Source organism: Thunnus albacares, chromosome 22 (genome assembly GCF_914725855.1).
Source record: "Thunnus albacares chromosome 22, fThuAlb1.1, whole genome shotgun sequence".
NCBI classification, from domain to species: domain Eukaryota; kingdom Metazoa; phylum Chordata; class Actinopteri; order Scombriformes; family Scombridae; genus Thunnus; species Thunnus albacares.
This window is the reverse complement of record NC_058127.1, coordinates 18,196,856-18,212,854: the sequence shown is the minus strand read 5'-3', so window position 1 is coordinate 18,212,854 and position 15,999 is coordinate 18,196,856. Positions and strand designations below refer to the sequence as shown.

Genomic DNA, 15,999 nt, shown 5'->3' with positions numbered 1-15,999 from the left:
GCTCACTCCCATGGGCACATGAAAGTCAAGGTTACACTTGCAACCCTTTTAATGACGGTCCCTTTTTGAGGGGTTTTGTTTCATTTAGAGGAAATCTCCATTGTTAATCCATCGCCTGTTGCCAGGTTTGAACATGCAGTGCCATATGTTGTACGCTGCCTCGCTACCTTACTTCTGAACCAAGGATTTCATATTTGTCATTTTGATATGCTTCACAACCAGACAGCTTGTTTCAGGTGAGCTGATGTTCTTTGTTAATGTGAAGTTGCTGACATATATAATTTAAAACCAGAATATACTGTATCCTACTTATTCTTGAAACACTGTCTTGATCCTGAAAGAAAAAGCCTTTTGAAAGGTTTGACTTTCCGGCCCAGTGGTTTCATGGTGTCACTTCTACCAGAAAGGGTTTGATCTGTAACTGCTCACCATGTCTGTAACTAAGAATATTGCATTGTATCAGTCTTACTTACTCAAGTAGAAGTCAAACTGCAGAGGAGAAAATTCTCGCTCAATCACAACGCCATGCTTCAGCCAAGATGAAGTCTGGAAGCCATTAACAGAGAGTATAGCAGGGCTTCAACAGAAAGTACAGTAAATTTTAAGCAGGTGAGGGATTCGAAAGCCATAACGATGTGAATTTTACTCATCAATCTTGTACAGAAAAAAAAAACACGCTGGAAAAAAGATTTTGTAAGGTCTGCAACTTTATTTTCAGGCTTGGCACTAATTTTTCTTTAATCTCACAAACTGGAAAATATCTTTTGTCACTCTTAAGATGTGAATTGACATCTGCTGCAGGAATTATATCTTATGCAGCAGCAGTAGATTGTAGCAGTGTGTGTGTGTACGTGTGTGTGTGTGTGTGTGTTTGCGGGGGGGGGGGTGGGGTTACATAAGGCAGATGTTTATGGATACCATACTTAAGATACTAACACGACACTGCCTGCATTATATAAATAAAGTAGCCTTCCCCTAAAATAAACAATTATTCCAGCTAGTATTTTCACAGGTGGGAGTGCAATATTACTGTGCCAGAGTCTATACATTGCACCATTCATCACATAATTAGATTTTCATGAAGTGGATTGCCTCCTTATTGGCTGTCACTTCGACTCTATGCTGTCAATGAGAGAAGCCCCTCCTGTGGTCTGCTCCAACGGCCCATCTTTACTTTGCATACCTGCCAACACAGCTATAAAGAAATTACCCTAATCATCATGGTAATTAACATCAATAATTATTGACAGTGCCACAGACGGGAGGGAACGATGGACAAAAGAGTTTGTTTCTTTGTTGAGCACTTTGAAGCCAATTTCCTGGAATAAGCGTTGCTTCCGCTGTTAAAAAATCGAGTGAACGTGTTATATAGATGGAGGTATAGGAGCCAGGTTGACGTCATATATGTGCTAATGTAGAATGCCAACCGGTAACAGCAGGTGACCCCCCAACACACACACACACACACACACAAACACAAACACTCCAGCAGTGCCAGCCCCCCCCCCCCCCCCCCCCCCCCACCAACCCCCACCACCCTCCTCCATCTCCTCCTTGTTTGCCAGGAGTGCACCTGCAGCTTATTATCCAAGCCTTTAGGTTTATAATGTAGCGCAGGTGCCAAAGTGCCACAGCACCATTGTAACACACAGACGCACACGCACACACATAGAGTCAACAAACATAACAGGCACCAAAATGGGCATACACACTTACAGATGTGCAATGATTAATTAATACTATGGTGGGTAAATCCTAAACATTGTTCCCTCCCGGTGTTGGGAAACACAGGGAGCACATATGGGTAGAGTCAGATTAAAGGAGAACAATTCACATATGTTGGTAGAGTAGCCTTGAAACAAAATATATGAAATATTGTGACGCTAAAGTTTAGAGATTCAAGTCTCAGATGTGATGTTTTAGTCTTTAAACGGGTAGATTTACTTTCAGAAAACCATGCTTGTTGTTTTTGTACCCAGATGAGGTCTTTTCATTCTGTATTGTGCAGTCATGAGTATTTTTTGTTTGAAATCTTGTACCTCAGAAATTCATACACAAGAGAAAGAAGCTTGTGTATACTTTACACAAATAAGCCTGCACACCCTGAGGCCATTGTTTATAAAATATCAAATGAGAAGTTATGGTTAATGCTGAATTTGGTGTCATTACACTTTATCTGGTTTTAAGGTCACAGCATAGAATCACTACAGACATTACTATAAACCACTGGAAAACATACACAATACAATATGTTGATCCCTAAAGGAAACCTTGCTTTAATAATAGTGTGTCACACAAGCTGCAAAGAAGTGAGTGAGTGAACCTTCCCAAAATGTCTTGTTTTAAAATGACAAATCAAGGCTTTTGTTCTGATGTTGCATTTATGTTTTGTCCAAAAACAGAATGCAACAATGATATTTAGTCAAAAACACATGACAGAAGACACTTGTGACAAGATGACTGTACCATCTACCATAGCGGCCTTGCCCTGGTGCTTTCTACACCTCTGCTGACCAGGGAAGTGTCCTTTTGTTGATTTTCATACCTGAAAGTGTCTGGTGCAGCCCTTCATGTATTTTCATTATGCTAAACTAACAGTAACTATGCAATAATACTGTAGCACAAATAGCAACACTGTTCCTGGCCTACCAAATAAACTGACTTCACAACTAAGCAAATTTTTCATTACAGGCTGCATTATTGTGCAGACAACATCTGTCTTTCACTTCATATCATCTGTTTGTACAGTCTTTACCCTGCTGTACACTAATATTGCATATGTTCAGAGAAATAGACACATACATTGATTTAAAAAAAAAAAAAAAACAACTTCTGCATTGTATTTTTACCCACTTTGTTTGGCAATGATTTTGTGCACTGAATTGATGGGAAACCACAGGGAGCCACAGGCGGGCTGAGATACTGACCACAGGCACCCCGATCCAGACTCAGTGACAGACCTTGTGGTGACATCTGCTTTTACTCAGAGAGAGCACTTCAGCACTTAATAAAGCATGTAATCACACTGTTGTAACTTGGGAGCAGACAAAGCAATGCAGGCGCACAGTGAACGCTTCTTACACTGACTTTTCCTTTTTCAGAAATGTCTGTTTCTGCTTATCTGATTTGAGTTCATCAGCAATTGTGTATTAAGACCCAAATGAAGACAAACAGCCAATTGAAGCCTTTATGATTGATTACAGGTCTTTACTGCAGAGGTAAGAAAGCCATTTACAATTAAATACTACTGTAAAGGTGTAGGTTTCTTTCCTACATACACCTGCATGCAATTTTCTACATATAAGTGGACAGGAAAAGGGAAGGAGATGTAGTTAACTTTTTTTTTTTTTTTTTAATTTTTTTTGTAAGCTGCAACCAACAAAAGGGTGCTCTGTGGGCTCCATGACAGCTGGGTTACAGTACTTTTTTTTTTCTTTTGTTATCACCCACCACGACATGCTGATGAGGCAGACACACCATGCCACATTGCTGAAATATTTTGTCATCTAAAGATAAAACACTCCCAGGTTGTCTCTCAGGTTTTGCACAGACCAAATTTTAAGACTGCACCAGCTTTGCAGGCTAAACTGAAACGCACTTTGAGTGTGTTCTCTGTATCTCTTCTCATATTTCAGCTAAACTGCCTCCTCGCCAGGGCCAAGGAATGCATCAAGCGCCATAAATCAGGGGCTTGATAGGAACTTGGCAGCTGAACAGCAGTGCAGAGAGCTGTGTTATGTAGCTACAGTACAGTAAAGATGTTTTAAGGTGAACATTACCATCTTGGAGGAAGAGAAAAACGAGGGGGAGGATGCTTTGATTCAGGGGAGTTTTGTCCAAATGACAGAGCAATGAAAGCCCTTTCACCTCCTTCGGCCCTTTGCATTCCTTTACTTGTGAATCACTATGATCACCAGGAGGACTACAGGCCTAAAATCCTGCCTTTAATTTTATGTATACTGTACAGTTTGGACTCAAGAAACAGATTATTTATAGTGAAAAGTGTGCGCAGGTGCTTGAGCTCTATCTTGTGTCTCTTTCATGTCATGGCGAGAAAGAGGGAAAGAGTTCATGTAAAGGAGGCGGCCGGCGCTGTGTGTGCCAGGTTTGTTTGTCACATCTCCGCCTGTCTGCGCCTTATGCAAATGGGCAGGGGGCTGGGAGGGACGGCTCCATGGGAAACTGCTGGTGCTAATCCAGCATGTTGAACAGGGGAGGAGAGGAGTACTTTTCAATAAAGCACCCCCTCCCCTCTGTCAAGTCATACACACACAAACACACACATGTACACACAGACACGCACAGATGAACAGCGTGTTCTCATCCTATGTGCGTGTATGCCTGCGCACAAACATCACAGGCCGAATCAGGGAAAACAAAAAGATGCACACATGAGTTCTCTCCCTCTCTCACACACAAACACTGAACACCTGTTTCTTTTCTGCACATCCAAACAGACATGCTTTAATATGTGAACAAATCCCACGATCTTAAGACCCACTCTCAATCCGCCGGGTGTAATACCAGGGTGCTTTCAATGAGATAACAACAACCCTCAGTGTGATCGGCCTATACTACCACCTAAAGATAGACTAATAACACACTCCAGCCACAGTCCATGACTTAGACTATGAAATTTATGCAAATTTGTGTGGGAATACACAGAGCTGAGGGTACTATTTAAGACTAGTACATTTCAGACAACCCTCTTTTATTCCCTGAGCTCTCTTCAACTACATTTTTGCAAACAAACAGAGGCTGTTGTCTGAGGTCTTGAGTGTCTCTTTATTAAGGCTAAAATTCTTCATCGAAAGAGGGTGTCTCTAGAGAAATATTTTGCCAAAGAAATCTCATTTAGTGCATTTTAGCATTTTAGTGAAGCACACACTAGGTCATCTTTCTTGCAAAGACTTAGATTAGAAGGTTGATACCACTGTTGTGTCTGTACGCTAAATATTAAGCTACAAACAGCAGCCATTGGGTTAGCATAGCATAAAGAATGGAAATGCGGGGTATCAGCTAGCTTTCCAAAGGTAAAAACTTTGCCTACCAGCACCTATAACACGCACTAATTAACTCTTAATAGTTTAGTTTAGATTAGTTTAGTCTCCGTACAACACTAATCCGTACAACAACAAAATAAGTTGTGGTTTCACAGTGGGTTTCTTGAGTGGGTGAAATTACTTCCTAGAATAACGCTAACGATGTAGTAACTGCACCCAGCCAAGAAATAGTCTGGCACATAATCTCCTGTAAAGTCACAGCTTGTCTTTTTCACACTTAAACAAACGAGATATACCTAGCCAGGCTAGCTGTTTCCCTCTTTTTATAGTCTTTATGCTAAGTTAGCTCTTGGTGCTGGCTTCATACTTAAGAGATAGTTATGAGTGTGGTGTCGATCTTCTCATCTAACTTTTACCAAGAAAGCGAATAACTGCACTTCCCAAAATGTCAACAGTAGTATGCTAGCTAACATTAGCCTCAATGGCTAGAATGTTTGCCGTTGCTTGGCAACACCGTCTCCTTGTAGACTTGTCTTTCTCATTGGCCCCGCTCGGAAAGCAGTGATTTAATCATCCAGATTTTAACTCCTAAATATCAAACGTTTGAAATTATCGGAGCGGCCCTGATGAGTCTGCAAGCAGTTCTGGAGGTTTAAGATTGGATCTGTAAACCCCTCACATTACCAGATAAAGACCAAGGTCCCATAGCAGATTTCTCCTCCGATTGTCAGGAATAAATAGCCCCCATAAACCCTGGCAAGGAGGAAGGCAGGAGGCTCACAGAGCTCTGAGTAGAGCTGGGTGTACACCACCATGGTGAGAGGTCAAGCCAGGAGGAGGGCTTTATTTTCAAATTCTGGTGTGTGACTTTTTTTGCCTTTTCCAGAAAACTGCCTACCCCAGCTTTAATGTTTTGTTTCCTTTTTGTATTGAAATCATGAGTCCTGCATTGTCTGCGTCAAACACTAACAATATAAATCCTCATTTTAGTCATACACCAATCAAAAATCTCCCCAAATCTGCCTTTATGACTTCCGTCTAGATAAACTGCATTACGCTCACACTTTGATGCCAAAAGACGAAAGGATCAGATTAATTCATTACCTGATTCCAACAGCACACAAGATGAATATTATATGCCTCTCATAAAACTTGGGGATGTGACAGAGTTCTTTGTGCTGGCATTGGCTCGTGTCCAACAGCCCAGTCCAGCTTCTGCACTCACAGGTTTGTGTGAGAGAACTCGCTGTGCTTTCCCTTCCCCATCCTCTCTTTGGTACACAGTCAGACGTACGTTGGAGAACCACAAGGCGCCGTTACCTCTCCTGGATCCATAGGGGTGGAGGAAGGGGGGAAAAAAATGGACAAACACAAAGGCAATCAACAAATCCCCTTTGCTTGAGCCCTGCGAAACATAATAGGGCCAAATCATCATCTATTTAGCTTCATCAAATCACTGACAGCAGGCCTTGATAAAAGAGAGTGGAAAATATGTAGGGTACAAGACGCTGCCAAGACCCTCACCGACTCGAGCCCCCTATTGAAGCCAGATGTTGACTCAACTGGCCAATTTTGATAAATGGCATAATGATTACCATTATAGATCGGGTAATTTTATATCAGCGTGCCACATTGTTGGTCCTCTTTAATGATAGCCAAATGAACTCTGGTTTATGCCCAAGGCCAGGTGGGCTTTTCTGTGATTGGTGTGAAGCATGCAGTGCCTCGCCTGGCCATTAGGAGGGCGCCCCTGCTGCGGACAGGGCGCCAGGTCTTGTGGGCACCACTGACAGTCCCTGTTGTTGTCATTAAGTGTCCAGCTGAGCCCTGAGCCCATCACGTAGGCCTGTAATGAGACTTAATTGGCACTTTAGCCTGACTTTTGCCTCCTTCAATGTCCTCAATCCCATTAGGAAAGCTTACTAGATCAGAGCTTCATGTACTTGACACAGTGACCCAGATGGATGTTACCTCGCATGACCCTCCGAGGTCCCAGCAGACTGATTCTGCTGTGGTCCAAACACTGTAGTCTGTCTCCCATTCCTCGGGGATTGGCGTATTACAGTAGATTAGCTGGAGTAATACCACAATGGTGCATGTGGGGTCATGGGATCGCTCCAGGACATGAAAACTAATGTTTGCTCTTAGGGAAAACTGTCACAGACACACTTCTGAGAATCAATGAAATCCAATTAGTTTAATACTTAAATCAAATAGTCGTCTTTCCTCTGATCTGACACTGTCCTTATTCCACCCCTGCGGCAATTACTAAACTTGTTTTCTTCTCTCAGCCTGGTTTTAGAGATTTTCCTGAGAGGTGATCCTGAGTTATTTTGCACTGTAATCCAGATCAGACTGTTTCCCTCGTCTATATAAGGCACTGTAAGTAAATTATTGGGGTGGTGAGGGGGGGTTGAATCTTATATATCTATATATATTCCTTAAAGCAAAACCCTTTCAAGCATTTTTAATATTTTCTTGGATTCTACCCTTGACTTAGAAAAAAAAATCTATTTTATGCATCATATATATATAGATCTGATGATGCTATAGCCTGATATGTATGAGATTAGATGTCTGACTGTCATATCAATTAATGATGCCCAGATCACATGGCCTGGTGTGTTGGAGGCATTTGTTCAAGACAGCCTCCAGAGAGTGCAGTGTTAAATATAAAACTCAAAACTATGTTTGTCATGTAATTTGTTTTTTGGAAAATAATCTCCCAATGGACTGCTCCCCACCACCCCAAAAACTTCCCTTCAGCAAAAAAAAAACAAACTACAAAACCATTCACCTTCTCTGACCCCTTCTCCTCCCTAATACTTTTCATGCAGTCCCTAAAAACAAGGGACATTTCAATGCTTTTTGTGTTTCCCCGCAATGTCCAGCCAACTGGCTCAAACACAGAAATCAATCAGATGTGGCAATTTAGCTGTCTATTAATTAACAAACATGGATTGAGTCTGATGTCAGACCTCAAACAGGAACGTTTTTATTTAAGGCAAATTGCAATCACTCAGAGTCAAATCTAATGAAACAAACGGAAAAAAAAAACACAAGAAAAAGCCAAAACACAGAAGTCTTTTTTGTAGCATAGCTCATTTTATTGTTTAAACAGTTTTGCATAGGAAATATATCCACTTCCAGTAATTGACTGCAGTAAAAACAGCTGCTAGCAGTATAGGCTGGATATAACAGGAACAATCACAAAAAGTTGAGCCTTTATTTACACTGATTTTAATCTTGTGGCAATTTTAGCCCCTGCACCAAATGTAACCAGCTTGAAGGCATCGCCTAATGCTCGGCGTTTCTAAAATCAATAAAAGAAGGGATATCAAGGCCTTTGCTATACAGTTCACAATGGACACCTGTGGCTCCTAAACTGTAAATGAAAAGATAAAAAACAAAAAAAAAAAAAAAAAGTTTTCCAAAAAGTCCTCTAAAACGTACATTCAGATACATACATAGACCTTTGCACACACTTGCAGTGTAACTACGATCACTACTGGAGACTGTTTACATATTGTTTTGTTGGTGTTGTTGTTGTTGTTCGTTATATAATTCCACCATGATTTATAAAGTAGAAATGTGTGCGCAGAGGGAAGTAAAAGTGCCACAAGACCCAAAAAGAAATCAGCCCTGCAGAGAAAACTGGTGACTAATCTTAAGAAAAGACATTATTTCATTCTTTCACTGCGCTTAATGTAGCACTGACCCCTCCCCACCCCCCCTTCCCACCTCCCCGCTCCCCCCCTCCCAGGAAAAAAAAAAAAGAAAGGAAAAAAAGAAGAATGAACATTTCCTCTCAAATTGTGAGCAAGCTTGATGTGGGCATTGTGTGCTGACATAATTAGAAAATTAATAAATCACACAAAAAAAAAGCTCCAAAAAACATCAAAGAAGTAATAAAGAGCATATTTCCAGATGAGAATGATGAGCCACATTCTGTTCTGCGTGATGCCGTTTTTCTTGTCACATATGAAAGTAAGTCTATCACATTTTACAATTATATACAACAGACACTTGGACAGCTTGAACAGGCACTGCATTGCTATCTTTTTGTCTTCTTTTGGTGAATGTTACATCCTGTATAAATGCTGGTTTTCATGTTTAATAACAACCTGATGCCAAGTGACTAGCAGCTAGCCAACGTATGGAAGGTGAGTATTGCTCATGTAGGATGAAAAATAAGTCTGAATGTTTCCTTAGTCTGCATGTATATGCCCTCTCAGTCCCAACAGAACGTAAAGGAAAATCACACATATTGCATGAGTGCCACAGGTCCTCCTTGCATAAAGTTGTCCTGTTCTCGATGATCGCGGTGATCGATGCAATAATACTTTCTAAAAATAAGGTCGTTGCGAGTGTCAAAATCTGCCTTGAGTAAGGCTTTTGAAGCTGCTGATGGGTGGAACACTGATTAAATTTTTATAAAGTTTCAAGAGCTTTTTGACAGGCTACATTCACACCCCGCGTAGCAACACACAGAACCATGCCCAAATACATTTAGTCTACCTATTATCAGCTGGAAGGTACAGTACCTTGTTGTGAAGCACCTGCAATCAATGTAGTTCTTTTTTTTTTTTTTTGTAGTGTGAATGAAGGGTTTCCTACATCAAATCAGGCATTGACATCATGTAGAAAGTGCAAAATGAGCGATGCCTTGATGCGTTTACTGATCTTTAAAGAGATTTTTTTTTTAGAGAGTCGCCTGCATATGAACCAAGTAGACAGCTCAAAAAAATGGCCAGCCGAATCAGAAATATGGCGAGACGTAGCACCAGTCGTCTCGCGACATTTCCTCTGAAAAGAAACTAAAAAAAAAAACTAAAAAAAAAAAACGAAACTATCTGATAGATTCATTGGAGGACGTTTTGTCAGATTTTACCCTGCTTCTCACGTTAGGTCAGGTGCCTTTTCTGGGGCTTTTTCTACTGGTTAAGTGACATCACCTCCCAGCTGCTACAAGAACACACACACACTGATCATGATCTTGTTGGACAAGAATTCACACCCATTTCCAAAAAAAAAAAAAAAGAAAAAAAAAGAGATAAATCACATCACACTCGCTATGGCCACACTAATGATAGAACAACAATTCATATATTTATGAAGTGTTTCCCAAATGGAAATATCTAAGCACTAGCCAAGTTCAGAAATAATAATATTAATAACAAAAAAGCCTTCATTGTTGTTGTTTTTTTATATTTGTGGATCTTTATAGAATATTTCCCCCCTTTTTTTTGACTTTACATACAGGAATACAACAACCGATGAAACACTTTAGATTCTATTAATCGGGGGAAACCTGGAGAGTTCTAACTCAAATCCAGCCTCCAAAAAACAAATAAACAAAACCCAAATTAATTTTTTTTTTCCTAAAATGGAATTGACTCATTTTCCCCAGAAGTGAAGATTTACAAATAAGGGCTTTAGAGAAGAACTCTCGAGAAAGTTTACAGTGTACAAACTCCTGTCCTATGGCAGGCTTTTTATCGATAGAAAGACCCTCATCTTCTCTCACTGTGTAGTGTCAGAGGCACTCTATCACACCCACAAACATCCAGCTCACAAATTCACATACACACACACATGCACGCCCATGCACAAAAACACTCAAGCTGCCAAAGCAGAGTTCAACCCCACAGACTACTGCTATCGACGCAATCAGGATATTTACCTTTATGTACAGTCTCCTATTCAAATAAACACCAACAGCACAGTGACCCTGACACATTTTTTCCTCACACACACACACCCACTCACACACACACACATACACTTGGGGACAATGCACTTCAGTGGGGTCTCCAATGGCCAAAGGCTGCAAAGCACTTATAGTTTTTTTTCTTTTAAAAGAAAAAAAAAAAAAAAAAAAGAATAAAACAAACAAACAAAAAAGACAGAACAGTGCACATAGAACGGGGTGACTTTTCAATTTTTTTTCTGCATAAGAAATCTGGGTGAAGACGGAGAGATTGAGCTTGACTTGAGGATTATTATTTTTTTTAAAAACATTGTCTGCTTCTTGGCCCTCACGCTTACGCCGGAAGAGCTCTCGGTAGTGCCGACTCTCCGAGGGGAAAGATTTCAGGATTCTTTCGCGATTGTAGGGAAAGAGTGCAAAAAGGTGTCCAAGCAACATCCGGGATGCTGCTCTCTCTCTGTGTGAGTTTTTACATCAAAAATGGTAAGATGATGACTGATATAAATAATGCCCTGTAATACGCCTGAGAGATTTAGTTTGAGACTAGGTTCAAAACACTGTGAGGGGGAGAAGACGATTGCCTATGTGCTATTTAAGTGCTATATTTTTCTTCTAGTGGATTCTATTTAAGCTTCTACTGGGCCACTGAACTTTTCAGGAGCGACGGTTAGAAAACAACATGCTCCTGAGGTTCAGTATTTAATTCAACATACTCTACGGGGCTCTCTGCTGGGGAAGTATCTCAATAATTGACATATGTGCATATCGTATATACATTTATACAAATCTACTACTTATAAAATACTTTCTAAAGGCTTGCTTGAGCCTGTCGGAAACTGATTTGGACAGGTCTCACTAGCATTAGTCGGTGTGTGATTGTTGCGCAGGTCACAGGCCACTTCATTGATGTGTTTAAGGCATCTACTTGGGAAAATTGCATTCGGTGACGTCGAGAATAGTACGGCATATTTGATAAAAGCACGCAACTTGCTGTTAAGTACGCGGGATTTGCTGGAATCCCACAATACGTCCTCAGTCGCAGCTTTTTAGGGATCTATGACAGAATGGGATTTTACGCAAAATGATTTCTTAAAATGATTGTCATACTCAAGTCAAGCCGTCTCTCATGTGAAAAAATGAGCTCCTTCAAGGTCACATGCTAGCACCCCAGGTGGAAAGTTAAAAGTAAGAGTCACAGTAGACCAATCAGTGACTTTGCAGCCGTAAAAAAGACCAAGGGTGCATTTTTTTTTTTATAAGTACTTCTAGAAAAATACCGGCCCTCCCAATAAAACTCCCAAATTCAAAATACACTGGAACATGTTTCACCGTCTTTCGGTAGGCCTATATGCTAAAGAAAGAAAAAAAAAAAAAAAAAAAAAAAAGACCTTGTCATACACTGCATAGAAAGCAGTCCCCACTTTGGTCGATAACAAAGGAAAACACCCACAACAACAACAACATCATCAACAACAACAACAACGACAAACAACGATATCAACAAAATAAATGCATTACAATATTGTCTATCTCCAAACTAGCCTCTAATAATTGACACATCTATAAGCACTACCTACATAGGCAAAACTTGGTATTGCATAATTTTCATAATTCTGAATTCCACCCTCCACAATAGTAACTGGAAGATGAACACAATGAGCATTGAAAAATAAGCAAAACAAAAGATGACAGGTTATTAGAAAAACCACCAAAAAACTTACAAAACAAAAAAAAAAAAAAGAAAAAAAGAAAAAAAAAAAAAACGCTGGTTGATTACAAACTTTAAAACGGCAACTATACACAGCCTTGATATGCAATGTAACTGTGAGATAGAGTAGTACATGAAGTTAAAAATCAACAATTTCATTCAGAGTACAAAACAATTATTATCATAAAAATGTTATTTTTTTCCTATAATGATAAATGCAGCAAAAACAAGTGTAGTGATGTCTCTATATTCAAAGGCAAGGCACGTAATGTGGACTATATGTCATCGTGCAAATTAAGAGTATTGGAGAGATTTTCCTTGTATAAATATGTCTGGACTGGAGAGGCAATGGCTGTGAACATGCCGTGCACAATTCTAGATTTCAGGGATTTGCCACCACCTGGATTCATAATTTCAGTTTTCAAACTCTTCCACTGCAGAGTTAACCTTGCACAAACTGTAGCTTTACACATAAGCCTACTGTACATTTGCATGAATTGTACATTTCCATGAATTAACACTTTGCATTCCTTTTTTTTTTTTTTTGTAAACATAAGCTTTAGAAGCTGATGGCCAAATGCATATGCTCTTGATCTTATCGTGAACATTTTCAACTGAAATGCCATTTTTACACACTATGTGCGTCTCATTTCTTTACTTATGTTCGGTTATTTTTCTTTTTTTTTTTTTTTATCCCCCCAAAATAAATAAAAAAAAAAAATCTCCCCATTTAAAGTTGGGAAGGGCTCAAAAGAAGTGCTGGTTTTGCTCAGCGCTGCACAGGTAGCTTAGTGCTTTTCTTCAACTGCCTTTCACGCTTGATGTTTTTTCTCATGTGAGGAGACGGATATGTGACTGAAATCAAATTCAAATGTTTCCTTAAACATTTTTTTTTTTTTTTACCCATAAAACCATTTAATATTTATCCCCCTTCCTTTAGAGTCCTAGGGCTGACAGACTGATAGCTTCCCTTCAAAAATTAAATTGCACTTGCCTCTATCGAGATTTTCTTATTCTCCGTCTTTTTTTAAAAAAATCCTTTTGTAAAGGAGTTGCAAATTCTTTAATGAGGGGTCCAATCTCAAGTCTAACATTTAGTGTTTTTTGAAAACCGCATCAAGAGTTCTCAACTCTTACCGTAAGTGTTTACATTAATTCTTGAAGTAAGTAAGCAGTAAAGAATAAACAAAGTCAACACATTTTCTGAACAAAGAGTCGTATCACAGTAAACTGAAATCAAACGGAAGAAGAAACACTCTGAATTCACAATTTTTGTTCCTATGGTGTACACAGTGAATCGTTTGACGTGGGGGAGCCTCTTTTCAAGAGGTTGGAGAGCTTTAGAGTCTCGGAGCCATCCACCAGGCAGAGGTTGTTGATACGCAGACCTCTTCACTTGTGTATATGTGTATGTGTGTTTGTGTGTGTGTGTGTGTGTGTGTAAATCGTGATTTTACATCTTCCCCCGGTATGGAAAAATAGTAGGAATTGCCGCTAAGAGACTAGAGTGTCATGCAATAAAACATTAAGGCATCTATACATCACAGTAATGGATCGAGAAGTTCTGCAAACACAACAACTGACTGGTGGGTGGTGGATGTGTGGGCTGGGCTGGGCGAGGACACAGCAGACCTGAAGCTTTTTCTTTTTTCTTTCCTCTGAGCCAACCCTCGTCTTCACGGCCAGTGTCCATCGTGGGGAGGGACGGGAAGCGGGGAGGGACATGTGGAAGGGGCGAGATTGAAGGGTTGAAGGGGGGGGGGGACGAGTGGAGATTGTGCAGCTCGTGCTGCTTTGCTGGTTTCATCCATGGCTGCGGACACCTGCAGTGCTAGCTCTGCACCACCAACACCCCCACCCACCCATCCACCCCGGGGGGGGGGTCATCCGGTCCTCTCTGGGTTCAGTTCCCTGTCTCAGCGGGGACCAGGGGCTCACCAATGATGTTTATGCTGTAGTTCTGGTGGACATTTGTTGGCAGAATCGGAGTCCCGTTCGACACTTGGAATGGAACTAAGCTCGCCCAGGTACCAGGACTGTGGAGAGAGAAGAAGAAGAAGAAGAAAAAAAAAAAACCAGACACAGGGAGACGGAGAGAGAGATTAGTCACATGCCATTAACTTGTTTGTGCAGCATGCAGTCAAAATCAGATTCTTTCTTTCAATTATCCAGAACACTGCTTCGCTAATGACCAGCGTCACTGCTCTGCTGACAGTCATCAAAGTTTAAGGTCTTCTTTTTTTTTTTTTCTCTTCGTTTTGTTTTGTTCAGACAGAGATGAAAAAAAAAACCCGGCAGCGCTAGCTCATTAATCTAAGCTGAGGTGATTCCACTTGATTCCCAGAGAAGGACATCATGTGAGAGTGCCGTGACGCAGTCCCTCTTCTCTGCATTGACGGCAGTATAGAAAAGCATGAGGGGGGAGAGTGTGATTGGTGGTGGTGTGGTTGTGGGGGGAGGGGGGAGTTGTGGGTATAAGTGGGGAGGGGGGGGGGGGGGGGGAGTCCCTACACAAAGCTGTCCCATCCCTATTCATCTCACGCTAATGGCAAAACAACACAGTGATTGTTCCTAGGGAGCAACGGTGCTAACTGAAAACGCAAGTGGGAACAAACAGCATGTTGTTCCCGTGGGGTGCTGCGCTACGTAGATGTCAGATAATTAGCCCCCCCCCCCCCCCCCCCCCCCCCCCTCCCCATCCCTCCTGCCCGCCCACCCCTTCTCCTCCACAGGCCCCCAGTGTGTACTCATCTAACACCCCCTCCACCTTCCACATCACCCCCACTAAGTCTGAGAATACCTGTGTCGCACGTTTGCTACCCGACTCACCGACAGAAAAGTTTTACAACATGCTAAAATACAGAGGCAGCGGCTCAAACTTGGATGAAGACGACTGAAGCAGATCAGGAAAGAAGGGTGAACAAACAAAGTGTGGAAAAAAATAAAGCAAGAGGGGGGAAAAAGTAGACGAGAACAAACGTTTGGGGGAGAAAGGAGAAGATGGATGAGAAAGAGGAGAGTGGCTCAACTCTGAAGATGCTGGTTCGCAGAGGTGGAACACACTTGTTTCTTTGTGAAGCTTCACGATTAGACAACGCTGTCTGCATTCATAAAAGCAACTGATCACCCAGTCTGCATTTTATACAAATCACTAGTCACCACTGACTTTTGCTTTCATTTAAAACAATGGAGGTGCAAATTCAATTCACCTCCCGGCCTAAAAAGAGCCAGACTCTAATACATTGTGGACGAAAGACAGACAGAGATGTATTGAAAATAAAAACATCTTTAGAGATTGTGTTTCAGTGAGCAAAGAGTTAAAAAGAAACCTCAAGGCTAATCCTCTCTAGCAGTTTTTTTTCCTGTCCAACCCGTCCTCATGTTATCCTCTCTCCTGCTTTCTTCCCTCCCTCCTTCTCTCTTTCGCCCTGCCAAAAATCATCGGACAGGAAACGGGGGATTAAGTTTTTCCTACCTTGCTGAACAAAGAGCGCACAGAGCGGCCAAGGGCTGCAGCGTTCTCTTTTCCCGTTCTTTCTTTCTTTCTTTCTTTCTTTCTCCCTCCCTCCTTCCATCTC

The 15,999-nt window shown here is 41.1% G+C and overlaps 1 protein-coding gene across 10 annotated transcripts in view; it reads right to left on the bottom strand.

The window, feature by feature from the left end:
- Positions 1–8,987: 8,987 nt before the first annotated feature.
- The window catches only part of LOC122973573 (nuclear factor 1 B-type-like), a 68,674-nt gene continuing 61,662 nt past the window's right edge, over positions 8,988–15,999 (bottom strand). For all 10 annotated transcript variants that reach the window (XM_044341210.1, XM_044341211.1, XM_044341212.1 and 7 more), the window contains one exon: positions 8,988–14,457. In XM_044341210.1, the coding sequence (XP_044197145.1) occupies positions 14,325–14,457 (133 nt within the window). In that variant the 3' untranslated portion in view covers positions 8,988–14,324. The remainder of the gene's footprint in view (positions 14,458–15,999) is intronic.